The sequence below is a fragment of the Habropoda laboriosa genome, unplaced genomic scaffold, assembly GCF_001263275.1.
Source record: "Habropoda laboriosa isolate 0110345459 unplaced genomic scaffold, ASM126327v1 scaffold5, whole genome shotgun sequence".
NCBI classification, from domain to species: Eukaryota; Metazoa; Arthropoda; class Insecta; order Hymenoptera; family Apidae; genus Habropoda; species Habropoda laboriosa.
The window spans coordinates 4454496-4480852 of NW_017100161.1; the positions used below are offsets into that span (position 1 = coordinate 4454496).

At 35.3% G+C, this 26357-nt stretch overlaps 4 protein-coding genes across 5 annotated transcripts in view; 2 read left to right on the top strand and 2 right to left on the bottom strand.

The window, feature by feature from the left end:
• Window positions 1-138: 138 nt before the first annotated feature.
• Window positions 139-2503, bottom strand: LOC108578344 (T-cell activation inhibitor, mitochondrial). The gene is made up of 8 exons (XM_017941663.1): window positions 2382-2503; window positions 2192-2306; window positions 1483-1874; window positions 1097-1409; window positions 925-1025; window positions 721-882; window positions 437-568; window positions 139-373 (listed from the first exon to the last, which is right to left on the bottom strand). The coding sequence occupies exons 1-8, from the start codon at window positions 2402-2404 to the stop codon at window positions 139-141; spliced, it is 1473 nt and encodes a 490-aa protein (XP_017797152.1). The 5' UTR covers window positions 2405-2503.
• Window positions 2504-3419: 916 nt separating this feature from the next.
• On the top strand, window positions 3420-5947 carry LOC108578362 (equilibrative nucleoside transporter 3). Its single transcript, XM_017941683.1, has 10 exons — window positions 3420-3565; window positions 3679-3760; window positions 3836-4017; window positions 4099-4193; window positions 4272-4322; window positions 4399-4631; window positions 4805-5039; window positions 5101-5186; window positions 5263-5462; window positions 5529-5947. The coding sequence occupies exons 1-10, from the start codon at window positions 3420-3422 to the stop codon at window positions 5638-5640; spliced, it is 1422 nt and encodes a 473-aa protein (XP_017797172.1). The 3' UTR covers window positions 5641-5947.
• A 729-nt stretch (window positions 5948-6676) lies between these two features.
• LOC108577666 (protein-L-isoaspartate(D-aspartate) O-methyltransferase-like) lies at window positions 6677-8268 on the bottom strand. The gene is made up of 6 exons (XM_017940859.1): window positions 8248-8268; window positions 7707-7814; window positions 7399-7538; window positions 7107-7332; window positions 6948-7033; window positions 6677-6871 (listed from the first exon to the last, which is right to left on the bottom strand). Exons 2-6 carry the CDS (start codon window positions 7765-7767, stop codon window positions 6677-6679), a joined length of 708 nt encoding a protein of 235 aa, XP_017796348.1. The 5' UTR covers window positions 7768-7814; window positions 8248-8268.
• A 322-nt stretch (window positions 8269-8590) lies between these two features.
• The window catches only part of LOC108578434, a 25046-nt gene continuing 7279 nt past the window's right edge, over window positions 8591-26357 (top strand). The window contains exons 1-12 of one of the 2 annotated variants that reach the window (XM_017941774.1): window positions 8591-8747; window positions 18030-18202; window positions 18298-18445; window positions 18529-18823; window positions 18898-19236; window positions 19320-19492; window positions 19612-19751; window positions 20545-20631; window positions 21179-21412; window positions 21748-25284; window positions 25805-25912; window positions 26047-26157. In XM_017941774.1, coding sequence (XP_017797263.1) covers window positions 18044-18202; window positions 18298-18445; window positions 18529-18823; window positions 18898-19236; window positions 19320-19492; window positions 19612-19751; window positions 20545-20631; window positions 21179-21412; window positions 21748-25284; window positions 25805-25912; window positions 26047-26157 — 5331 coding nt within the window. In that variant the 5' untranslated portion in view covers window positions 8591-8747; window positions 18030-18043. The remainder of the gene's footprint in view (window positions 8748-18029; window positions 18203-18297; window positions 18446-18528; window positions 18824-18897; window positions 19237-19319; window positions 19493-19611; window positions 19752-20544; window positions 20632-21178; window positions 21413-21747; window positions 25285-25804; window positions 25913-26046; window positions 26158-26357) is intronic. The other variant, XM_017941775.1, reaches the window with a different exon arrangement.

Below are 26357 nucleotides of genomic sequence, written 5' to 3' on the forward strand. Positions count from 1 at the left end.
GGTATCACATGTATAACCTATATAATAATCATTATTAATTAATTGTAATTTACGTAATCTATTAGTATAGTTATTCTAGTAATTGGTATAAAGATAGAGAATAACTAGAAAATACTACAAAATATTTTACACTGGAATTTAAAGTTTCCAATCCCATGGTATACATAATACACCATCACTCATAACAGAGTAATAATGTGTCACCCAAAGCATAACTTCATTTAATAAAGGAGATAAAACGTTTTTATGAAGTAATAAGCGTTCACAGCATTGTATCATTAAATCTGGAGTGATACTGTCATCCTTATTTAGAACAATCAAACCCAATTCCTGTACAACTTTATCATGAAGTTCGCGTTCTACATATTTTATGCTAAAACAAAATAACATAAAATAATGTATGCACTTTTTAAGCTAGATTATAAGATGATCTTACTTGTTATAATGATGTAATCTCTTAGTGGCTTCTTCTAAGTTTTCAGTAATAAAGTTCACTAGAAGAAAACTTGGACATGAAGATGGAACTATAAATTGTCCAGTAGGAGAGAGCATTAAGGGACCTGCTTCACTGAAATTAAAAATCAATTTGTTATTCATATTTTTTATAAAATTTATATTACATTGTAATTACAAATTGACTAAACCATTTATATTTGTATCATACCTACAAACGAACTGAAAAAAAAATATGAGATAATAAATACAATAGGTAATACTAACGCTTCGATTACTATTTCATAAGAAGACAAATCGACCGGCCATACTTTCGGATAATTTCGTCGTCCTCGATAATCTGAGAGGGTTGTGGTAAGTTGTCGAAGCTGACGTTCATACTGGCTAACCATTACTTTCGGCATGAATTTCCTGCACATATAGAGTACCCTGAGCCTTACCGTCACTCAATTAATGTGTTGTATTACGCACCGTCGACCAACTTTAATGTCAAGAAGAACTTGTGAAACTGCCTTCTCAAAAGCTGGTAATCTTAACAATACCACATCATATTTCTGAATATTTTTTATTAACTGAAAAATAGTTAATTATTTAACAAGGTGAAACGTTTAATAAATATATAAATTTAATAATTTATCCTTACATCAAGCCAATTGTGCCTAACTTCACCTGAATTTAACATAACATTCCCTTCTACACTAATGCCTGTATCATTAGCAAAGACAAGTGTTCTATTTTTTAACACTTCCATTGATGTAGGATGATGTTCAGCCAATGCTTTAAAGGCTAATAAACATCCTCTGTAATGAGCTATATTCCATCCACAATCCCATACAATATTTTTTAAACCTAGTTCAGAACATAGTATTTTTTCTAATTTTTGTACTTCCTCTCGCATTGGTCTACAGGCTTCTAATTTCACATGTACTTCAGTAATATGTTTGTCTAAATATGCCCTAAATAACAGTAATAAGTTTAAATTTAACACTGTGTAATTACTTAAGGAATAAACATTAATAATAGCCTTACTTAAGAGTGTCTGGTTCTATATTAATCTTTCTTTTCATTAAAATAGATGCATAAATAGGATCATCTTCTAATTCTGAAAAATCTATATCTTCTCCAGGTCCTCTCCTTTGCCAATATTTTGATTTAAACCTTATACTCTCTGGTGGTTTTTGTTCTTCAATTTGATCCACAAATGTTGTTGGTAAGTCACATGTCTTCAGAATAGAGAGTATAGTTTGTTTTATATCCTTTTCTTTCAACTGTATTTGTACTAATGTAAATTTTCCAGCCTTGAGTTCTTTTTCATCTTTTGAGCGTAAATAGAATGGTAAAGTGGTAGGCCTCACTGGTCTTTGTTGCTGTAAATTTTCTATAATGGAACTTAATTGTTTCAGTGAATTTTCATTTACTGTCTGAAACATTCCAAATCATAAAAAAAATTATATTTAATATATATTTGAGGTATTATTTTATGAATAGCAGACAACTACTAGTAATGCCTTTCATACTACAATATTTATTTATATATGAACATTATATGAATACCAATATATATGGCAATCATTATTCTTCCTTTGTTCTATAAATAATCTTAACTACAATCAAATAATAAACTGCGTTGTCGACACGTGATCGATATAAATCATTAACACATTTGATACAACTTTTATAAGCTGTGCCATTATAAACTATGTTAAAATTATATCATTATAAACTCAAATACACTTACTCTTTGAGTAGGGTATTGTCCAAAAAGATCGGGGTGCACGGTAAAATAAAAAGGTCGAAGTGCAGTAGATATTTCACCCATACTCAAAGCTCTTACTGCATCTTTCCTGCAAAAACTATTATAAACAGTTCATTTAAAAACAGTATTACCGCATTACAATTTGAAGATTTAATCAAGTAAATTAGTATACCATCTTCTTAATGCACAATACATTCTTGCAGTTTATCGTAATTTTATCACACGTTCATATTATATTAAAGTTTACGAGTTGAAATGCGATAAACATCGCATTTACTACTCATCGAACTTACTAAACATACTACATTAATATACAAATAATAAATCTGCAATACATTAGTCGTAGAATATGATTTTTTAGATATATAATCTACGTAAAATCTACCGATGTACACTTGCCCGCACAACTGTCTTTAGTTTGTACACTCGAATAACATTGGACTTGAACCTCTTCTTTTTGTCTAATCAATGGTGAGATCTATATAGTATCTCGATACATGCATATGGCGTACACGATTATTAAAAATAAATAACGCATTGCATTTAATTGCTTAAATTACTACTTACTATACATTATGTAAAAGTGAGTGCTTACTAGTAAAAAAATGTAGTATTAAGCTTACAATTTATTCTTATTTATAAATAGTAAATTTTCACACGATGTACCGTATTGTTTTAGCTGTACGTCATTGCACTGACGCGTCATGAGTAATTTGCGTACTGTATGTACATACCAGCTGTTTTTGCATCTGTGGATGTAAACGAATAATGGAGAAAGGAGTGCATTAGGATTATTATAATAGAATGTAATGGTATTTGGTTTCATATCTGTGCTTAGTCACAGGTGGCCAAGAAAATGACTTATATATATGACGTTGAGTCTTTCCAGACTTTAAAACAGTAATGTGTTGAAAATATTATCAATTGTTTGACGGACGCAGCTTGCTAAACATGGTCTTTGACATGTGTAAAATTTTTTTTTAAATTTGCATTGATTATCTATTAAGATGTAAATAATTATTGTTTTAAATGCACATAATTTATCAAGTGACGACTTTTTAGGCAATTTTTTATATAATACTGTAAGTAAAAATTTCATTTAATTTTATATTTGCTAAATATGTAACTTTATAGTAGATCTGTATACCTTATCAGATTACATATGGAACATATAATGTTAATGATTTTATCAATTTTTTACAGCTTCATAATGGCATATTCTATCAATAGAAGACCTTTACTTGGAGGTTTATCAGATAGTGAATTTGAAGATGATTTAGAAACTGAAGTTGATGATCCAAATGTTTCTGTTCCAGATGAAAAACCATTTTTAAAACAATATGAACCTCGTGACAAGTAATATCTGTTTAAAATAGTTTGTTTATTATAAGTATATATTACATGTTTCTAATTTCATTTATAATTTTTTAAAAAATTTGCACAATTCTTCCTATTATTTTGTTATTTAGGTATAATCTTGCATATATTGTTTTTTATTTGCTTGGTATAAATACATTAATTCCTTGGAGCTTTTTCATTACGGCTGATGATGTAAGTAATAGACATTACCTTATTAATGAGTGTTATTATTAGTATACATATGTATTGATTTGATTTATTTTATAGTACTGGATGTATAAATTTAGAGAAGTACATAACAATTTTACACGAGAAAGTGTTAATTATACTCATGTAGAAAATTTGGAAAAAACAACTGATCTCCAAGCTAGTTTCATATCATACTTAAATGTAGCAAGTGCAGTACCAAATACATTTTTCTTAATTATAAATGCATTTATTAGTAAACGGTAAGTAAAATGTACACTTCTAATTATGAAGTAAGAAATAAACTAAAAAAATAATACATTGCATAAAAAATATTATAACAGAATTCCACTGAGAGTGAGGATGGTGGGTTCTCAGTGTACAATACTATTATTTTTTATTTTAACAACTGCATTTGTTGAAATAAATACAGATAAGTGTAAGTTATACAAATAAAAATAATTAGATTCAAATTGTGCATTTTATCTCAAAAGTGAAATGTTAATTTTATTTTTAGGGCAAGGAATATTTTCAATAATTACTTTAACCACAGTAGCAATTGTAAATGGTACATATGTAAAACTTGAAAATCTATTGAATACTCTTATTATTAAATGATATCACTCAGTGAGATATTTTTGTAGGTACAAGTGCAATCTTTGGAGGAAGTTTAATGGGTATTGTTGGACGATTTTCTCCAAAATACATAACTGCTATGTTAAGTGGTCAAGCTCTTGGAGGAATTTTTACTGCTATAGCAGAAATATGTTCTCTTTGGATTGGTGCTAGTCCTGTACTTTCAGGCTTACTTTATTTTATCATTGGAGATGTTATATTGTTTCTATCTTTAATTGCTTACATCATTTTAGAAAAAGCAGTGAGTAATTCAGCATTTTAATAAGTATACAATAATGATATTCATCATCATACAAGTGTTTTATAAGAAGCTTATGATAATAACATAGACAAATAACATGTAATCTATTGTACATTGAATGCAGGAATTAAACTACAGTATGATATGAATAGCATTTATATTTTCTCTTTTAGACATTTTTTAAGTATCATATGTCTGAAAACTTGACTAACAATGAAGCAGATTTTTCAATAACTGGAGAAGTAACTTTCCCACAAGGAACTACAGTATCTTATACGCGTATTATTAAAAGAATTTGGCATTATGGTATTAGTATATTTTTAGTATTTTTTATAACTGTTTCGGTATACCCAGCAATTACTGTACTAGTGGAAAGTCAAAATAAAGGCAAAGGTTATGCATGGAATGGTAAGTTTTGTAGTTAAATTTTATGTAATTATAAAGTGTTTATAACTTCTATATTTTACAGATATCTACTTTGTACCTGTGGTGACTTACTTAATTTTTAGTTCTGGTGATTATGCTGGAAGATTATTGTCAGGCATGTTTCAATGGGTATGCATAAGAAGTATTTAAAATTATATACTTTTTTTTACTATTAAAGAAAAATTAAAATAATTTAATATTTTAGCCAAAAAACAAACCATGGCAAGTTATACTTTTAAGTTTAACGAGAGTCATCTTTATACCAGCTCTTATATTTTGTAATGCACAGCCCAGACATCATCTTCCCGTTTATATCTATAACGACTTCTATTATATTTTATTAACTATTCTATTTGCCATCAGTAATGGTTATTTGTGCAATTTAACATTTATTTTAACTCCTATGTAAGTACTTCAGTGATACATGCATTAACTCATTTTTATTACTTTTAAACTAAAAGATTTTAATAGGGTTGTAGATTCCCAAGAGAAGGAAATAGCATCTGCAATGATAGGAGCTTTCCTTGGCATGGGATTAACATCAGGTGCTGCACTTAGTTTACTTATGGTTAAAACACTTTAATTATTGTTGTTTAACCAAGGAAATATCGGAACAATATAAGCGTACATCTCACTGCCCACTATATATGTAAAATGAAATAGGACCACAAAACATAATGTCCAACTGTTTAAATCAGCCATACTCTCCCAGCGGGCCGCGAGCCGTATGCGGCCCGCCAAGATTGTGTGTGCGGCCCGAAACACACACAGACACAGTTAGAGTTTGTAAGTAAAAGATGATTTAATTTACATAATACCAAGATGTAAACGAAGATATAAGCTGTACTAAGTTACGGCCCTCGTTACGTAGCAAACATATGTATGTGGCCCAGGAAGAAAAAAGGTTGAGTATGGCTGGTTTAAATGAATACATTTATTTTGTACTTCAGGACGAAGTTTATGAATGTAATGTTTGATACATTATAGTAAATTATTTTATAAGTGTTTCTTTAAATATTTACGTAATGAAATTTGCCCATTCCATGAGTATATAAAATGTTTTATGCATAAAATGGAAAAAACTGTACATTAAATTATGCGTAATAGATTTGAAATACATGGTAACATGGAAAGAATGAACTGGTTATATGAAAAGATAATTCTAGTCATTATACATAAATAATGTATTTATTTTTAAGGAATCAGAGTATAATAAAACTAAGATAATTGTTTCAACTTTTATCAAAACTAATTAGGCATATAGCACAAATTATACAAGAATAGTTTGTATTTAATTTTATGTATTAATAATAAAAGAACACAGTGTATTCCAATGTTTATGAACTGTTAAAATTTTTAAACTAAGTAGTATACCTCTCTAAAAGAGATAAATGTTATACTAATTAAATAGTTTCAATGTTTTATGGATTTCTGTGACTAGAAATATATAATATACAACTAAAATGTACTAAAATATACAGTTGAAGTATACTAGAATTTATATTTCTTGTCTTTTTTTAAAGGTTTAAAATAACTTTCCAATATTCACGTATATATTACAGGATATATAACTAAAACATGCTTCCTTTAGTGTTTAATTTACACAAAAAAGTGCTCATTTATTGAAGCTTGCATGCATCTGATGAAGCATACTGTTTATCTTTACTAGTCAATGGAACAAATATAACATTTGAAAGAGATTTTTTCTTGATTGACCCATCCATTGCTTTATCAAACTGTACAAATGTCTGATCTGAATTTTCTGGACCCAGTGGTAATACCATACGTCCTCCAGGAGCTAATTGATCAATTAACTACATAAAAAATATTTCTGTGAATACAATAAATTTTTGTACTATATACTATCAATTGATTAAAAATTTTATTTACAGCTTCTGGCAATTCTTTAGCAGCAGCTCCTACATGAATAACATCATATGGTGCTTTTTCTGGATATCCTAATCTTCCATCTCCAACTAAAATATTGTATATTTTTTATATAAAAAAAAGACATTAAATATATATGCAAAGCTTTTAAAAGATAATTACCAACTAATTGAACACGACCACTTTCAAGAAGTTCTGGGTTATCTGTTCGAATGTTTTCCATAGCAAATGCTTTAAGTTCAGGAATATGATCGATACCTATGACCAATCCATTTGGTCCTACCAGAACTGCCATACATGCTGTTAAATATCCAGAACCAGAACCAACATCCAATGCTCTTGCATTACCATGTAATTTGTCTTTAAGTGCTTCCAAAGCATATGCATGCTGAAAATATTTAATTTATTAAATTCCATGATACAAGCATGTTGGACTATAATTTCAGATATATACCATATGAGGAGCACTTATAGTAGCACCATAACCAATTGCCTGTGCAGCATCTATATAAGCATAACTAGGATTGGTATAGTTTCCTCTGTCTACAGCAGACATTGCTTCATAAACTCTATCAGATTTAATTATTCTTGATTCTAGAATAACAAGATTATATTTTGTTTTTTAATATCTAAAGTATAAAATGATAATATAATATAACAATACTTTAGATATCTGTGCTATTATTTTATTTTTTGATAAATATAGCTTAAAATGAATAAGAACAATATAAACGTTGTAATAATTGTATTTATATTACTTACTTTTAAGATGTTGTATAAGTTCATGATTACTTTTTGCGTGAACTCTTCCATACCAGGCCATTTCATACGCAAATATGGAATAAATTTGACATGCTAATATCTTTATCACTATGAAAATAAAGTATGTTAAATATTGCGTCTGAATTTTGAGATCGCGTACTACAACTTAACGAAACACCCGGCAACCTGTCGTTGCAAGAATTCACTTGTAAGATTTAGCAGAATTGTCAACCTAGTACAGTGATAGGTTAATGTTACAAAAGACGAATAAATTTATTACGTTATAGATTTTTATGAATACTTGAGTAATATTAAGTGATATGTAAAATGAAGCTGACTGTAAAACAATGCAATTTTTCTTTGAAAATGACGACTGTTTCCTGACTAGAAATATTTAATCTTACCGAAAATAAATTAGCGGAAATTCACTTAAATAACGTTATCGTTAAATTAATCGTGCAAATGCGTTTTACAACTACTCCAAACTGTAATATGAAATAGAATTGGGTGCAATTGCCAAACGCATATATAATCAACTCACATTCAATAACTAGCACTTTCATGTGTAGTACTCCATTGTTACAATCAATTACTACCTTATCTGTGTCGATAACATTACACAACCTGTATGTATTTCTTCAAAAAGCTATGCACATATTTAAAACTTTAGCTGACGCAAAGGTATTTAAAAAAATTGCTTCAATGCAATCAAAAAATAGCAATCAATGTTGTCTCTCTTATTTTATTGACCGTTAGAATTTCTTTTTATCGACTGTTAAAATTACAGCTCAACTGCTGCTATCTAGTGGAGAAAATGCGTTTAACCGGGGCGTACTCGCTTGATTGCGTCATAAGAGAAACTGATTTTCCTAGGTAGTCAGCCATATTGACTCGCGCGTAAGAACATTGAAAGCAGTCCCGTATTCTCTGTGCTTACGGTTTGAATTAAATGGTGTGTGATTATCGCGGATATTCTCTAACCGAGCTGGATTTTCCATGAACTGTAACCGTTCGTCGAGCACAGAATTTGGAAATATCAAGGTATGTAGACGATAATACTTGTATGCGTGAGGGGACTATTTGAAAATGGTGCGAGTATGGGCCGTGGCCGCATCCAGCGTCGCCCCGCGATTCGACGGACCTGTTTCGTATTCGTAGCCGTCGGCGGAATTGGAACAAGAGTTGTTTATGTGCTTATGGTAGGAAATACTTTGTTACTTATTCAAAGAAAAAACAATTAGTGCTTCAATCCTGTGTATATTTTTTTGTTGTACATTTATCTGCGATTTTCTCGTTGTGGTGCATTATTTAAGAGAAGATCGCGTCTACATCTTATAGGTAAGTTTACTAGTTTTTGGATTTCACTTATTACCTTCGTGACATAATGTAACAAGATTTAATCGGACCTCTTCAATAATGCTAGATTTTCTCAAGATACTACGTATGAAATTAGAAATATTTGTACACCTTTGCATTTAACAATGACGGATTAGAATGTACGCTTGTAAATATGAATGTTTACTATTATTTTAAAGATTTCTATAGCGAGTCTGTGGTTCCATTCCTACCAATTCATTACGAATGACCTCGAATTTTCGCACAAATATTATTATTGTATAAAGAAACGCGTATTATTCACATAACCTATAGCAATGTCGAAGTTTACAATAGGTAATATTTTATTTACTATTATACACAATAGTCAAAATATTTCGAATGATTAGACGTAAATAGGTACACAGTACAAAATTTATACATCATAATATATATTTCGATCAACAATTCACGGAAACATCTGCTTGGTCCGGTTGATAGAAATGTCCGTTATACAACATACTATCGCATCGTTGTTTCTCTTTAATTGCATGCATATTAATTCCGTGTAGCATGTGACAGTGTATTGTTTAAATTTGCAACGAAATATAATCGACTGTCTGTTGATTCGTTTGTTTACCCAAAACTATTCACAGGTACGGTTATATCTGAGAATTCCTACTGGCGTGGAATCAATACAGTCAAGATCGAACTCGCGAATACATTCTTTGCGTGTCGTGTATCATATTTCGTCAGAGAGACTATCACCCATTCCCTCGAGATCCGTGATAGAACCGAGACGTGCAGAATCCGTTGGATATCACTGTTAAAGAAATATCAGAAGGTTCTATTCTGAGAATAATTGACAAATCTGAAATAACAGTGCTCTCTGCTATTTATTTCCACTATCGTATCGTTCCCGCTTTCATGTGCGACCCTGAGGGCAGGAGTGCTTTTGCAAAGTGTGCCACACACGTCTGATACTACACAACCGCTCTCTCCTTATATACATTTAATTAAACGAGGATGTTTTTAACGATTCCTCGAATCTGACAAACTTTCGACGTGTCCGTCTTTAATCTGTTATCGGAAATCTATAATCCTGAAAATTTATGATTCGGAATTTATATGTCCTACGTGTTATTTTTCAGAGAGGGGAGAAATCCGTATAATTTCACCTGTGACGAATTTTATCCGAGCTTCGGGATTTCGTCATTTTTCCGGCGAACGCTCGTTACGAACAATTAGGTCAATTATGCACTTTGTCACGGAGACGCCAGCTTTTTCGAAAGATGTATTAGCTCGGTCGCGTTTCTGGCGAAATTGCCAGCAATCGATGAAAGCATTTCGACATTTTTATTTTTCGCTATTTCTCATAATACGAGTAGCCATAGTTACACAAATGGCCTTCGTCGTATTACAAAATTACCCTGGCATTTGTTACGAAAATGATGGCAATTTAACGAGAACACGACATCCAAGAAATATTCCAAACATCATAGTAAAATCGTTCCACGTTATACACGTACACACAGTGAGTCGGTGAAGGCCGGGCAACACGTAGATCAAACTAAGTATAGATTCCAGCGTGTATTTAGGATTATTGCTACAAACGGTGCACATAGCCGTTAACCAGGGCAAGGAAGTGTACTCGCTAGCGATGCGTACGGAGGAGGTGTGGCGTTGATAGGAGGTGATGCACGACATGACCAAAGTTACAATGAACTTGGGGGAACCGAGCTTACCCGCTGGTGCAACATACCGTGTAACGCGCCTTTCTCCTATACAAGAGGGACGGTGTCTGTGCGTGCTCATGAACTATGACACGGGTACCGCTCGAATATTCTGACCTCGTTGATCTCGAAATTAGAATAGACCCTAATTGCATTTGTAACATTGTCGAGATCCACCGTGAATCAGAGCAGAGAAATTTTCGTTATTTATTGAAAATTGCAATTAGTATTGAATCTGTATTACTATTAAAGAATTAACCTTTCAACAATGATTGAATTATTCGTTACGTGAACAACTCTGTTTATCCATGCCAACGTAAATATCACACGTGATTCTCAGATCAACCAATATGTATTGCCCATTATACTTTGTAATCGGTGTTCTTATCACTTATTAGTTCATCGATAACGTTTACAAAGGGGTGGGGTGGGGGAGGTTTATCACGAATTATTCAGGTTAAGTTAAAAATACGTGATAGCGTTTGGGATAGTGGTAGCGCCAAATATATCGCATCTGATAAGTGTGGCGGTGAGAGCGTGTTTCGCGTGGCCGGTTAATTCACGTAAAATTTAATTGTATGGTCGCGTACCTGTCTTCCGTAAAGTGATCGCCGGAAGTATCAGCGTGCACCACCACGCGAGAGAAACTTAGAAGATGAACGCGAACAAGGCGTGGCTACGATCGTCACGTGCTGCCCTATACTGTGATTAGAATTTGCAATTCACCATGCGTTTGAACAATCTTGTGTATAGTTCTTTCTATGACATGTAGACTCGATGTACTACGTACCTCAAGTGCGTCGTGTTCTTCGTTCGTTCGTTGTTTTTTCTCGAGCTGTGTTACCACACGTTTACGTTCCTGCGAACGTGTTTACAGATCGTAGCGTACTCTACTCTCGTGCTTGATTAAATCACGCGTATAATCAACACGTATACGTGATTTCTTTTCGTCTTTTCTATTTTCGTCATGGCCGCTTGGCGCATCTAATTGACGAACGAGCGAGCGTATTTTCTTTTCAGCGTTTATTTTTTATCGTCTCCGTAAGAGAACGTGAGACGCATTTTCGCGGGACACTTTCGTTTCAACCGACGAATAGGAAAAAAGAATCATCACTTGAGACCAGGGACACGACGATATTATATTACATGTATAGTTTCTTCGGCTGGTAGAAGCGGAGATGTTTTTATGAAAACATAGGGTAAAGTGTAGTGATCCGTGGGGGCATCACTGGGACCGAAAAAAACACCGTGAAAAAACGGTGCGAAATAACGCCGAGCCGACTTGCGTCGTAGCATCGTGCCGTTACGGTAGGACAGGGCCAATTATCTCAGTTTACGTGGAAAAAAAGTGCTCGTAAAAAGTGACCATTGTTATTGCACGAAATCACTGTCGAGCTGGAGTGGAACGGGAAGAAGAACGTTGCTCGTTTATGATTCGTTTACGGTTGTACGGGGAAATTCTATTATCTTTGGGAAAATCTGTAGAATCGTGGAATTTACGAGAAACGGACTGTCCGTTTTGTACAAATTAGGTTAGGTTAGGAATTCGTCTGTGGGTAACAGTACTAACTATTTCAATGGTGAACTTAACCTAATCTAAACTGTTACAATGAATGCAAAAGTATATTCCGTATTTATTGTACGAGATATCATTGACTCGTATCATGTGCAATTAAGTCAATCTTCCTATATTTTATTATTCGTTGAAATTGACTGAAATAAATGTAACTTGGATACTTTTGACGTTTCACTGAATACGTTAATGCATCGATAGCATTTCGAAGGATCGATCTTAGAATTGAATTGCTCCCGAAGCTAGTCGTGTTCTCCAAACTTGTTATAAATTATAAATACGTGAGTCATGCTGTGCGGTGCGTGACACACTCGTAGTAGTACTACACGTTTTCGTCGTTGACGAGCTCTCAAGGTTTTAATCCTACGCGTACGTAATACAGCCCCTCGGAGAACACTCGTGAACGTATCCTTGTGTAAAAATACGCGAGGGTGTCGCAGGGCGGCGTTTAATTAAAATACGAACTGCTCGTCGACCCGATAATAGCCGGGAACCGGTTATTCCTTACGACGAGGACATATTTGCCGTCAAATTCCGGCGGTCGAAGTTACGAGGCGAGGTGTTTGCTCAAACGATTGAAGGATCGTCGCGAGACTGTTTACTAGTGACCAAAGGAACGAAGCGTCTTTCTGTCTCAACGAAACGAAACGGAACGGAACGGAAAGAGGAATAATCGGTACGAATCCCTGTTGGCGAAATTTTCTGCGACGTTTTTACAGCTTTCATCCTTTAATTTCACGCATCAAAGAATCCCCGTCACCCTTCGTGTCTCTTTCTCATCTCTTTTTCTCTGAACCCTACTCTTGTCTTCCCTACGTGATTTCTACCATTGAAAATCGCGACAGAGGAAGATTCACCTGTGAATTCCGCGCTACGAGTGCGATGAAAGAAAGGGTTGAACGACAAAAAAAAGAAGGAAAAACTCAGTGGGGTGGCTCATGCGATCGGCGAGGCACGACGCGGCTGCACGACGCCCGATAAAACTGTTCCAACCTCCTGTACACACCCTTGCGAATGAATCGACTGTTGAACGGGATCTAAGAGTGTCTGTACGCACACGAAAATCTCCGCCACCCTAGCGCCCCATCGATGAAAAGCGTGCCCACGATCCTTTGTTCCCCATCTCTCGGGTGTTTCTCCACCGACGCGATTTTTATACCCTTTATCGTTTCCGCGTCTCGTTAATTACTCGAGACGACGCACAGTGTTTTAAAACAGCCACCTGACCGCGCAAAACTATATTTCATCTTAGAAGTGTATAGATCATTGAGAATAAATAATGTTATTAAAGATTATGACTTTAAAATTGTATTATTTTAATTATTTTAAAAATTGAATTATTTAAATTTAGCCAATCAAATTGAAACGATTCGAATTTGAAATTCAACTTAATGCCGTTAAAGTAAGCATCATTTAAATACAGCCAATCAAATTCGAAATATTCGAATTTAGAAAGTATTCCATTTGCTTAAGAATTCAAGTTACTCTTAAACTAAACTATTCTGTTTAAACAATTATCAGAATGTGGTTGTTTGGACTTGTTTCAATTAGAAAAATCTCACCTATTCATCTACAAACTTTCGTCTTAGAGTAATTATATTTCCGAAAGAAATTTCACGGTCTCAGATGCTGTTACATTAACCTGGGTAGTACTGTAATAAGCAAAGTGCAACATCAGTTCGTTCAGAAGTGGTTCAAGGCAAGATGACGGGGGAGGACCCTTTTTTTCTTGCCGTATCCATATCCGTAGCTCCGTGGAGGTATGCTTCGTAGATGTTGTTACGCGAGCATGCCAAGTCTGGCCGTATTTCAGCGCTCGTTTGTTGCTACTCGCCGGCCGGAAAATTGTCAGCTCGCACGTATCCGGTCGCGAGCCATAGGAACGTCGATCGATCAAACATATCCCTCCTTCCCTGGGGGGTCGCTTCTAGCCTCTTATGTCTCTTTAAAGAGCGGATTTTCATCGATTTCGCAGGACACAATGTCGCATGCGAACCGGAGACTAGACACGAGGGATTTAAATGCCGCTCGAAACGATCGCGTCCGCTTTTGCTCGAACGGAGGCAGCTTGTGTTCATTCACGTACGATCATGCGAGCAGCCACCACCACCGTTGGTTTAATAAACCCTGCTCGCGCATGCATATGCAGAGCTGGCTCGTTTTCGAACGACATATCCTCGACGCTTCGTGATCTCTTCCACGGGGATTGCTCGCGGAATAAGGATTTCGTTGATCCGTTAACCGAGCATCGTGGTGTGTCACGTTCGATATCTTGTCATACGCCTCGCTGTGACTCTTATTCCAGATTGAGGTACCGGTAGGGTTCCGTTAAGCGAAACATACGATCTGATACATTAAGCGACCTTTTCAGCTTCTCGTTGGTTCACCCTTTAATAATTCAGTTTGTCTGAAAGGGAATTATAGGGGGTTTTAATACATGAACCATATGCAAGTACTATTTTCAAAAGAGACGTAAGTGAAATCGATAAAACAACAATTAAGTATTATTCATTCTGAATATAAAATATACTATTTTATTCGTGTTTAATTTGGTGAAAGGCTCGGATGCATATAATTTCATAGCCATTCCGATGATAATTTATTCATTCGATTAACCGTACGCTCTTTTTCCTCCTATTCTCTTCGAGAATTATAATATTCGGCCACTTCTTCCACCAAGATTCGTCGAAGGTTTTAATAAACTTGACTCTCGGAGAGACCGGTCAGAATTTCGATCACCTTCTATTTTTATTAGCCAAGCTACGGCAGCTAGCTATACGAAGGTTGTTTTGTGCGGCTCGTATCTCAAGAGGTATGAATTCATTCATTAAAGACGATGGCTCTTTAATGCGTACAGAGGATGAAGAGACGAGGTTGTCCACGTAGCAAAGGCGTGTATATACCAGGGGTCGTGTGGGCGTGTGCCATGGATCACGCGACCCTCGTTCAACAATAATCTCCTTTGACACACGACCAAATGATGCCCACGCGTCTTTTGAAAGGATTTCGCGCGACACTCCGTGTAAAAAAAAGAACGGATTCTTTCAGACCTGCTTGCTCCATTCAGCCAGGCTTTTAAACTTTCAGCTGACCCGTTCGCGAAACGAGACGATCGACCGGTTTCTTCTACGCGTCTCGCGGATCCAGGCTCACCGTTTTATGTTTCCAATACTTCTCTGATATCTATCACGGTCTGGAGCGCGGTCTGCGACTAGCAGAGAAAGCGCCTTACTGTTCTGCGATTTACTAGAATATCGTTGATCCACTTTAGCCGAAGAATTAATTCGATCGATGGTGTTAGAGGGTGTATATATGTATATAATATTGGTTATCGCGTCACCGTGCCTGGCTAATCGGGGTATTACTTCATCGGTTTAGCAAAGAGCGCGGGCAAAGGACGTCTGCTTTCAGCGATGACGACATTCTGGCTTGTCGAACTTGCAACGCCACGAACCGAGTCGTTCTGTAAATTCCAACGTGATTTCTGCATGCCTCCACAGATGAACCAAATTCTCGTATCTAGCATATTGTATCGTGGATATTACATACATAAGATTTGTTCAATTACGTACATTACTATTGCACCCACACATATTTGCTTACCTAATGAATTTGCATTGCCCTCAGTTCTGGATAATTTTAGTCGAGGAATTCCTAAGGGATGAGTCATGGTTTTAACTTGTTCGATGGCGTTTCAAAAATTAACACCTTTTAAATAAAATAACGAAGTGATGGTTGAGTAAATACACTGCTTGATACATGCGCCATCTTGAATGTACTGTGAAATATTTCATACTTGTAATAATTGGAAAAAAAAAAAAAAAAAAAAAAAAAATAAATTACACTGAAATACATAATCCAGGAAGTCTGTCCTATTTTACATACCAGGGTGTACAGTTACAAAAGGTGTTTACCGTGTTTTTTTTCTCATTCCTTTTCAATTACAACGGGCACAGATTTATGTAATTAATCTTTTGTTGGGATGGGTGATTGCGTGGCAAAGTAACGAGATATTCGGTTGGAATTGAACGTTAAACCGTGATTTCCGTTTAATGATACACACGTAGCTTCTCCCTTTGTGCCCGCTCGGCCGTGACTCGCAACACGGCCGAGCTCTTCTCGAAACTATCGCAGAAACCTCGTTGGGATTATACGCGAACGCGTTTTTTCCGCTCGTGTGTGCCCGACTAGCCGCGCTAATGCTATTTGCAACGATAAACAGCGTCCCGGTATGGCTCTGATTCTGTGCAATTGAGGTTGAATTACTATTTGTTCGACGCCGTTGCATAAGGGAGACAGACTCTGTGTGCTCTGTGCGTCTACTTTGCACAGCTGTCGATTTGAATAGTGGATTCGTCGGAGTGTGTCGGTCAGGGTCACATGGTCTGTATTATTTCTCGACTAATTTCGATTCGAGAAATCGAACGTGAATCTCCAGGAACGCTTTAACCTTTCGTACCATGAGGTCACCACCTGACGCTATGACGTTTATTTTCCCCTAGAACTGTCCAGTCACGTGACGCTTGATTTACGATCTTTGCGTATAACCTATATTTGAACCTTATGCACATTGCTGCGTTTTTTTTTTCATGCTTCAAATGTCAAGTGAAAAGTGAAAGTTGAAAGTTAAAGTAGAAGAGTAATTATAGCATAAAGGGTTAATACACTATCTGTTGAAGCCTTTTCAACGGATCCGCCAATCCGTCTCACAGAGAACACGCTTGCCCCGGCGATCGATCGCGATAAAGCAGACAGTGTATTTTTACAGGAACTGTATCGTACCTAATAATACCATGTATCACGTGTATTTTGATCAGTACGGTATTATAAATATCACCGCTTTATTGGCTTTGCATCAGAGACACATTGCTCTTACACGGACGTGTGTGCACACTCGTTCATGCTGTCCGTCTGTCGAAGGGCCAACGACCTGCGGTAAATCCACACACATGTACCTCCGTCGCACGTAACTGCAACCTGTCCTCAAACTTCTTACGAAATCGCTCCTAGTACTATTTTCTCTGTCATTTCGCTCCGCTCCGTACACGTTCATGTTGATCTTTAGACGCTGGCAGAGACGTTTTGTCGTCGAAACAGTATCGTGACGTATCATTACGATGTAACAGTACATACTGATGCGCATGGTTTTTTACTCTAGTGACTAACCAGAGGATCTCGTAGGAGTGTGTACGTGATATACACCAGACGATGATGCGCAAACGTTAAATCACTACGATGAGAAAAAGATGAGCTTTCATTAGAGAGGATAAGTTGGGTGGAGGGTTTCAGGTTTGTAGACCCCGAGTCTCTGTGTTTGCGAAATTATTTTCATCGCGCTGAGATTGTACCGACTGTGGAATAGTCTGCGTAGAACGGTCAAGTTCGGAGTACTTCACAGTTAGATACTTTTTTTTTCCTTGTGTTTTCCTTCGTTAATGAGATAGAAGCCGGTCTGTAGACGAGGTATATATATACACACACACACACACACACACACATATATATATATATATGTATGTATAACTGGAAGAGCTCCGGCAAATATTGATTATTTCTCTATATGGCACCCTCAAGTCTAGACAGGATCTATACACGAATACACAGAAACGGCACGCGATTTGTCATTGTTCTTGATGATTAAAAAAATAGATTTATTAAGAGAATTATTTTATAAAGATTGATTAACATGAAGGACGTTCTTAGCACAGGGCTGAAATATGCCGGAGGAACAGAAGTCCGCTGGTGGTCCACCAGAAGTAACGGCAGAGAATGGAACCGGAACGAACTCGCCAACCAAAAGTCCAGTGAGCAAAGGGAAAACAGCTATTGCGAGAATCACTCTTCTCGATGGAACTGTCAAAGACTTCCACATAGATGTAAGTTATCAAGTATTTCTTTTTTTATCGTTCAACCGGATGGTTGATGTGTTTGATGTAGGACAGACTGGTGATAAATTTCATTCTGTTTGCAGAGGAAGGCAAAGGGACAGGAATTACTCGATATGATATGTCAGAGTATGAATTTAATGGAGAAAGATTATTTCGGTCTTATCTATGAGGACAGACATGATGCGCGAAACTGGTTGGATTTGGACAAAAGAATTGCGAAACTTGTGAAAAGTATGTGGATTTTTTTCGCGTGTTATACCGTGTGGTATTATATTGATATCGGTGAGACGAATCTTTGGATTTCATTTTTGCAGATGAACCATGGAAATTTAATTTTGAGGTGAAGTTCTATCCACCGGACCCAGCTCAATTACAAGAAGATATAACTCGTTATCAACTATGTCTTCAGATTAGAAACGATATCATCACAGGGCGATTACCGTGTTCATTTGTAACACATGCTCTTCTAGGTTCATATTTAGTTCAATCAGAAGTTGGAGATTACGATCCGGAGGAGCATGGACGTACATATTTAAAGGATTTTAAATTTGCCCCCAATCAAACCCCAGAGTTAGTGGAAAAAGTAATGGATCTGCATAAAACACATAAGTTAGTTTTGTCTATTACTTAGCGACATGTCTACATGATGTTGGAATGGTAAAGAAATTTTTGCGAATTTTTAGAGGTCAAACCCCCGCAGAAGCAGAGCTCCATTATCTCGAAAATGCGAAAAAATTAGCAATGTATGGGGTTGATCTCCACCCTGCTAAAGACTCCGAAGGCGTCGATATAATGTTAGGTGTATGTTCATCGGGCCTTCTTGTCTATAGGGATCGATTAAGAATCAATAGGTTCGCCTGGCCAAAAATATTGAAAATCTCGTATAAAAGGCATAACTTTTATATAAAGATAAGACCAGGTGAATTCGAGCAGTTTGAATCTACTATTGGGTTTAAACTGGCGAATCATAGGGCTGCAAAGAAATTGTGGAAAGTGTGCGTGGAACACCATACTTTCTTCAGGTAAATAATTATCCTGATAAAGATTTAAAACTTTAAAGATGAACTAATATAGAGAAAGTAAAGATATTAAATTTCTTTTTTAGGCTCATGAGTCCTGAGCCTGTAAAGAAAGTGGGTCTGATACCGCACTTGGGTTCTCGCTTCCGATACTCAGGAAGAACTCATTACGAGACGAAAAAAACTCCCATAGATAGACAACCACCACAATTTGAAAGATCTTTAAGCGGCCGTCGTCCTACATCTCGCAGCATGGATGGTACAAACACTTAATACTTACTAACTTTAGACACAAGACACGGTATACGCGGGTTTAATATTTCTATTCCCAATGTTATCGTGTAGTAAGATTTTGAAAGGTATGTGTACTTTCTACAGCGTTAGGTGGTCCGAAACAAGTCGAATCTTACGGTTCAGAACCAAGTAAGAGACATACAATGAGTTATGAACCCGAAATGATTCCTGACATGGAGCACATAGATCAACGGCCTAGTCCAATTAAAAAACAAAAGGAAAAGGTAAAAAAGAATACACTCGTGTATACATTAATGATAGTAATAGTATAGAATGCATGAAATCGTCATGCAAAGTGAAGGTTATACCAGAAAAAGTCATTTTAAAGGAACTGTTTCTGCGGTCTACGCTTTCAAACAAGATTTACTTTTACAGTTTTTCTTGATATAGTACATTTGATTAGTTATCCATATTTTTGCCGTACAAATGATATTTTTCAAGTACTATTAGAACGAGAACCAAAACTGAAAAATGGTAGAACACCAATTGGATCACTTGAAACAAAAAGTAACATTTCATAAAAGATGCGATTCGATCATTATGCACTACCTCTTTAAATTAAACAGACAATATTTGTAGCCATGGCATGTTGATAATTTATTGTATGCCATGTATTAGATATAGTTGTATGCATTAGATATTTTGATCCATACATTCCGAAATGATCAGAACGAGTTAAGCAATTTACGTGCAAGTTAATTAACGTCAATTTCAGGAATACACGTGAAACTTTAGAAACCTGATGGGGGGAAAAATCGAAATTAACATCATTTTCTAGCCACGTCATGTTGTACTCGGTTAATTAACTTGTATAAGTTCATAAAGGTTTCGAATATTTTTTTTGCAAGGAACGTAGTAATCTGTAGATTTTTACAAGACGGTCATCTTACAATTGTTATCGGAAAATGAACACATGGCATTTGTATGTAATAATTTAATGTCACAAACCTGAATTCAATATTCACATCCTAGTGCTTCAACCATAAAAACTAACTGACACCTAACTAACACCGGTAGCTCACACGCAAAACAAGTGCTGGAACAACATCAGCTAGCAGTACCAGTAGCCTGGAAGGAGAATATGATGCAGATCGTGGCAAAAAGGTATAGAATTTCACCTGGAACATACTGTCATGCATTAACCAACATATATACTTCCGTTTGTATTAATGTATGTGACCATTTGGTGTTTTCCTTTTTTTCGATGCATGCTGCTACTTTTTAATTATTTTCTGCAAACGTTATATATACGGCCATCGCCTCAAAGTTGAATTCTCAAATTGTTTGAAATTTCATTTACAACGATGTCACATGAGCATGTGCAGGCGCAAAATATTTTTCTAAGTTATTTAACTGCGTTAATGCTTATGCTCGCATGCGAAATATCAACTATCATTTATAACATCATATGTCAAGAGAGAGATAACGAAAGAAACTTAACATTTTTACAAGTAAATCCTTCAGGAAAGTATCTTCATTTAACAAATCAACGACTGACATTTATTTGAGAGCGCAGACCGTACTTAGTTACCAAGCATGAACTATACTGCCAAGAGAATGTTACAAAACATAGTAGTTGATAATAGCTTAGCAATAGAGCTGAATCGTGCTTATTGCATGAAGCGATGTGTGACTATAAATTTACTTATAGAAACCGGTCGGAGGAATTGCGGTCCTACCGCCCGGTGGTCTCTCTAAGAAGAAAAAGGATAAGCAAAACGAAAACGAAAAGGAAAATCATAATGATCTCAACAACTCTGATTTGATAAATGAAAGTGCTCTTCTTGACAACAGCGACTTAAAGTCACCGAGTAAAAAAGAATTGAAAAAGAAAGATAAGGAAACGCCAGAGAAAAGAGATAAAGAAAAGAAAGAAAAAGTGAAGGTAAGTGCATTGTTTTGCTATCGATATGTCAGCTTTTTATAATTAGCGAAGAAAAGTATAGGCCACTATGCTCGTTTCTCGTTTAAAATTTTTTTCTGCACAAATACCAAAGATATCGATCTAAAGAGATGAACTCGATTGAATTTTATAACCGAGATATACGAACTGTATTATGCACGGCTGTTAGTTTATTTTTGTAACAGACGAAAGATAGTGTATATGAATATGTAGCTTTTATTAGCTTTGTTAGTTTTTTTCTGTAATATACTTGTAAAGATGAAATACTAGATATATGGCATGTTTTTGGTATTGCATGTTTTTGTTTATTATAAAAGACTCCAGTTGGTGGCTTCCTATTTGGCAAGAAGGAAAAGGAACCAAAGCAAAAGAAGCAGAAAAAGAATAAAGAATTGGAAGAATCAATGGACAAAAGTGATACAGAGTCGAATCTATCTGTATCAGAGAAGCAAGCAAAACCCTTGACTGAAAAACAAACTATTGAAAAATCACAAACTACTCCAGAATCTATAAAACTCCCTAGCTACACGAAGCCTTATCATTACGAAGAAACGGAAACTTCTCCAACCAGAAAACCTTTCACGCCCCATGGATTTTCATACGAAGACAGACCAGCATCGCCTGAAATTCAAAATCAACAGTCACCAACTGCAGCAAGTCGGAAAGCCACCGGCTTAGCCTTTAACTATGCGCCAGGTGAAGAGAGAAAAGTTGCAGAGTCAGCAGAGAAAAGAAAAACCAAAGAAGCAGATTCCAAGCCCCCGTCGGGATTAAATACTCCCGGTCTCAATTATGTGGAATCTGCAGGATTAAAGGAACAGCAAAAAGCTACATCCAAACCAGAGATTGATAAAAATGCGTCAACAGTTCTCATTGCTGCTGAAGGTGCTAATTGTCAACCGGTTGTCACAACCTCCAAACCAGAGTATCACATTTTGCCACTCCCGAATCGTTCTATAATTATTGGAGGTGTTATTTATACCAAAGATGGCAAATTATTAGATCAGCATAATCTTGGACCGGATAATAGCCAGATATTAAATGGAATAATTTGTGGAAAGGATGGAGATCCAATTAAAAAATCTGAATTTGGCCCACCTGGAATTTATATCAATAACGGCACAATTACGACTAAGGATGGTACACCCGTGAACCAAGAAATCTTAGGGGTGGAAAAAAATTCCATCAAAAATGGTATGGTATATGATTCTAATGGACAAATACTCGACCAACACTTACTGGGACTAGAACATACATTAGTCAAAGATGGTAAAATTGTGGGAAAAAATGGAAAAGCAGTACAATATAACAAGTTAGGTAATGATGGGACTTACGTAAAAGAAGGTCTTATATTTACATCCGACTCTAAACCACTTACGCAAGGATCGTATGGTGTAAATGAAAACTACGTTGTCGCAGGAGTAGTATGTAACGAAAATGGAAAACCCGTAAATCAATTTGTACTAATACCTGACGAAACTTACATATGCGATGGTTTAATTTATGGACCAAATGGAAATGTAATTTCAAATGGTATTTTAGGCCATGAGGGACACTATATAGCAGACGGAAAAATTTATTCCAAAAATGGTAAACCAGTAAAACATGAATCTTTCAGTTCAGATGGATCTGTTATAAAAGATGGTATAATTTATTCGAAGGATGGAAAATTCTTGAATCAAGGTTCTTTGCTTCCTTGTGGTGCTCATTTGAAAGATGGAAAAATTGTTGGTAAAGATGGAAAAGCTATTAAACATGCATTTTACAAACCTGATGGTAGTTTTGTAAAAGATGGTATGATATTCGGTAAAGAAGGCAGACTTTTAAGTCAAATCCCTCTAATAGATGATGGAAGCTATATTAAAGAAGGGATTATATATAATGAACACAATAGACCATTATCGCAAAGTCTTTTTAAACCGGATAATATTGTAATTAAGGATGGTATAATTTATGATGAGAATGGTGTAACGTTTTCAGACGCTTTCCTTGGGCCAGATGGTGTCACAGTAAAAGATGGAATAATACTTGGAAAAGATGGAAAACCTCTTAAACAAGAATCTTTTGGTTCGAACGGAAGTTACATAAAGAAGGGTATTATTCATTCAAAGAGCGGGAAACCCCTCAATCAGGATTCTTTAATACCTGAAGGAGCATCTATTAATGATGGTAAATTATATACTAAAGAAGGAAAGCTGCTCAAATTTTCATTTTTCAAACCAGATGGAAGTTGTGTTAAAGATGGTATTGTGTATGGCAAAGATGGCAAACCCTTAAACCTCTGTTCAGCACTTCCAGAAGACAGCTTCATTGCAAATGGTATAATCTTTGATTATCACGGTAGGCCTTTAACTTTAAACATGTTTGGATCTGATGGTTCGTATGTTGCCGGTGGCATAATTCATAATAAGAATGGCAGGATAATTTCGGAAGGTGTCTTTGGACCTGATGGTAATATTATTAAAAACGGATTGATTATTGGCAGAGATGGAAAACCATTGACTCAAGATGATAAAGGACCAGATAATTTAGCGGTGAAAGATGGAAAAATTGTTGATAATCAAGGAAATCCTAAAAACTTAGCATCCCTTGTTCCACATGGATGTTATATTCGAGATGGTGTCGTTTATGATAGAAATCAATGCCCTTTGAAACAAGGTGCATTTAAACCTGATGGTAGTTATATTAGGGATGGTCTTATATATGGATGGGGTGGACGATTGCTGAATATTGGTACTGAATTACCTAGTAAAAGTTATGTTAAAGAAGGTAGAATTTATGGTAAAGATAATCAACCTTTGGATCATAGTTCATTTGGTACTGATGGAGGATACATTGCCAATGGCTATATTTATGGAAAAGACAAACAATTGCTTGGTCATGGATTATTTGGAAACGACGGAAGTTGTATAAAAAATGGATTGTTATATGGTCCAAGTGGAAAACCGCTAAATCGAAAAGAGGCAGTACTTTATATTTCACTAGTTCGTTACGGTTTGGTGTACGGTAATGATGGTAAACCATTACAGTCTGGTAATTTTGATAACGTTGGTAGCGTTGTCAAAAATGGAAGAATTTATGATCATACAGGTCAACCCTTCAATCAATCTTTCTATAAATACGATAAAAGCTTTATTAAAGATGGTCTCATTTATGGAAGTAATGGGAAACCAATGTCTCAAGGTGTTTTACCACCAGAAACTAGTTTTATTAGAAATGGAAAAATTTATGATTCTAATGGGCAACCCTTAACACAAGAAGCATTTGGACCTGAAGGTGTGAAAGTAGTAAATGGAATTGTAGTAGACCGGAAGACTGGAAAACCTTTAGAACGAGCAAATTTTGACGATGAAATCAACATTGTTAAAGATGGAGTCGTTTGTGACCCCACGGGAAAACCCCTTGATAAATACTTCACAGTTATTACTGTCACGATAGTTCGTAATGGATTGCTCTGCGATAAAGATGGAAAACCAGTTAAACAAGCACCATTCGGAAATGACGGAAGTTACATTCAGGATGGAAAAATTCACGATAAATTTGGTAAATTAATGAATCAAGAAATTTTCGGAGAAGAAGGAGCATCTCTCAAGGACGGTGTTATTCTTAGCAGTAGTGGACAACCTTTAGACAGCGACACTATTTTAAAAGAAATCCGAGATACGACAAAATTAACCTCTTTAAAAATGAAGAAAGCTTTAGCTTCAAGCACTACTCCAACAATAGTGAAAACCACAACCAAACAATCAGTAGTAAAGGATCAAGAAGGTGTGACACAAAACATAGAAGAAAAAGTTGAAGACCTTACACCTGGAGGCACAGGCCAAGTAACAGTTTCTACACAAATTAACAAGGTGATATAACTTTTAAAACAATACAAAATATTAAGATATATAACAGTATAAATAACTGCTTCACTAACTAGGAGGTAAAAAGAGTACTAGCAACAGAAAAAATAAAATGTTTTGTTTAAAGTATTGTATGATACCCATAGATTTTTAAGTATTTTTTAAAAATAATTTTTTTTTGTCCCTGACTTCTGAATAAATTTCTGTCAGATCCAATTTATAAATACAAAAATATTTGAATAATATTGAATATAGTGCATTTGGTAGTTCTATGATATGCATTGTAGATATTGTTATGTGATTCTTAGTTATTGAGTATTTGACTACTGCATGTAGTAAGTGTGTGTTATTAATATAAGTTACAAATGTTATTTCTGAACAAAAAAATTTATAATCATCTTGAAACCAGTGTATAAGAAGTATTTGAAAAGAAAAATTTTAACTCATTAACACTCTTATAATTTTGTATACATATATACATTGCTGCTTTATTGTAAGGCATTAGTTACCTTGTAGTTGTATTTAGGCAGAGGCACCGGATGATGGTAGAGCTCCATATATGACAGCAACTGCTGTTACCACCCGCACCGCTACAATGCACGAAGACCTTGAAAAAAATCAAAAAACCAGCCAGGTTTGTAATTTCATTCTGCTTGCTCATATTCCAGTATGCAAATATGTTAAATTTTTATATATATTTTCTGCAACATATTTCTCTACAGACCTATAGAGCTAGAATTATTTTTTTATATTTTTTTTTTATATTAGGTAGAAGAAAAGACTGTAGCACATACAACAGCCACCAGTGCAACAAGACAGGAACAGAGAGTAGTAACTCAAGAAGTTCGAACAACAAGTCATGTATTGTCTGGTGAACAGGTAATGATACATTTACAGTTTAAATATATACAAAGCTCACCACTAATGGATGAAGCATGTAAGCATTTATATGAACAATCACATACCATATTTTTAATTGATTCTAACAGTAGAATATACATACTATGTTACATGCTAGTAATATGATCATTGCACATATGTTTAAATAATTTTTTTTTACTATTTATGGAAATTCACAA

What these genes read in the sequence shown, in the direction of transcription:
- LOC108578344 (XM_017941663.1), bottom strand. Translation starts at nt 2,404, where the DNA reads ATGTATTGTGCATTAAGAAGATG. An exon ending in GACAATACCCTACTCAAAGA is followed by an intron (nt 1,875 to 2,191) that starts GTAAGTGTATTT and finishes GGAATGTTTCAG; the next exon opens with ACAGTAAATGAAAATTCACT. An exon ending in TTAGGCACAATTGGCTTGAT is followed by an intron (nt 1,026 to 1,096) that starts GTAAGGATAAAT and finishes ACTATTTTTCAG; the next exon opens with TTAATAAAAAATATTCAGAA.
- LOC108578362 (XM_017941683.1), top strand. Translation starts at nt 3,420, where the DNA reads ATGGCATATTCTATCAATAGAAGACCTTTACTTGGAGGTTTATCAGAT. An exon ending in CAATATGAACCTCGTGACAA is followed by an intron (nt 3,566 to 3,678) that starts GTAATATCTGTT and finishes TTTGTTATTTAG; the next exon opens with GTATAATCTTGCATATATTG. An exon ending in CAAAGGTTATGCATGGAATG is followed by an intron (nt 5,040 to 5,100) that starts GTAAGTTTTGTA and finishes TATATTTTACAG; the next exon opens with ATATCTACTTTGTACCTGTG.
- LOC108577666 (XM_017940859.1), bottom strand. Translation starts at nt 7,767, where the DNA reads ATGGCCTGGTATGGAAGAGTTCACGCAAAAAGTAATCATGAACTTATA. An exon ending in ACTTATACAACATCTTAAAA is followed by an intron (nt 7,539 to 7,706) that starts GTAAGTAATATA and finishes TTGTTATTCTAG; the next exon opens with AATCAAGAATAATTAAATCT. An exon ending in CTAAAGAATTGCCAGAAGCT is followed by an intron (nt 6,872 to 6,947) that starts GTAAATAAAATT and finishes TTTTTTATGTAG; the next exon opens with TTAATTGATCAATTAGCTCC.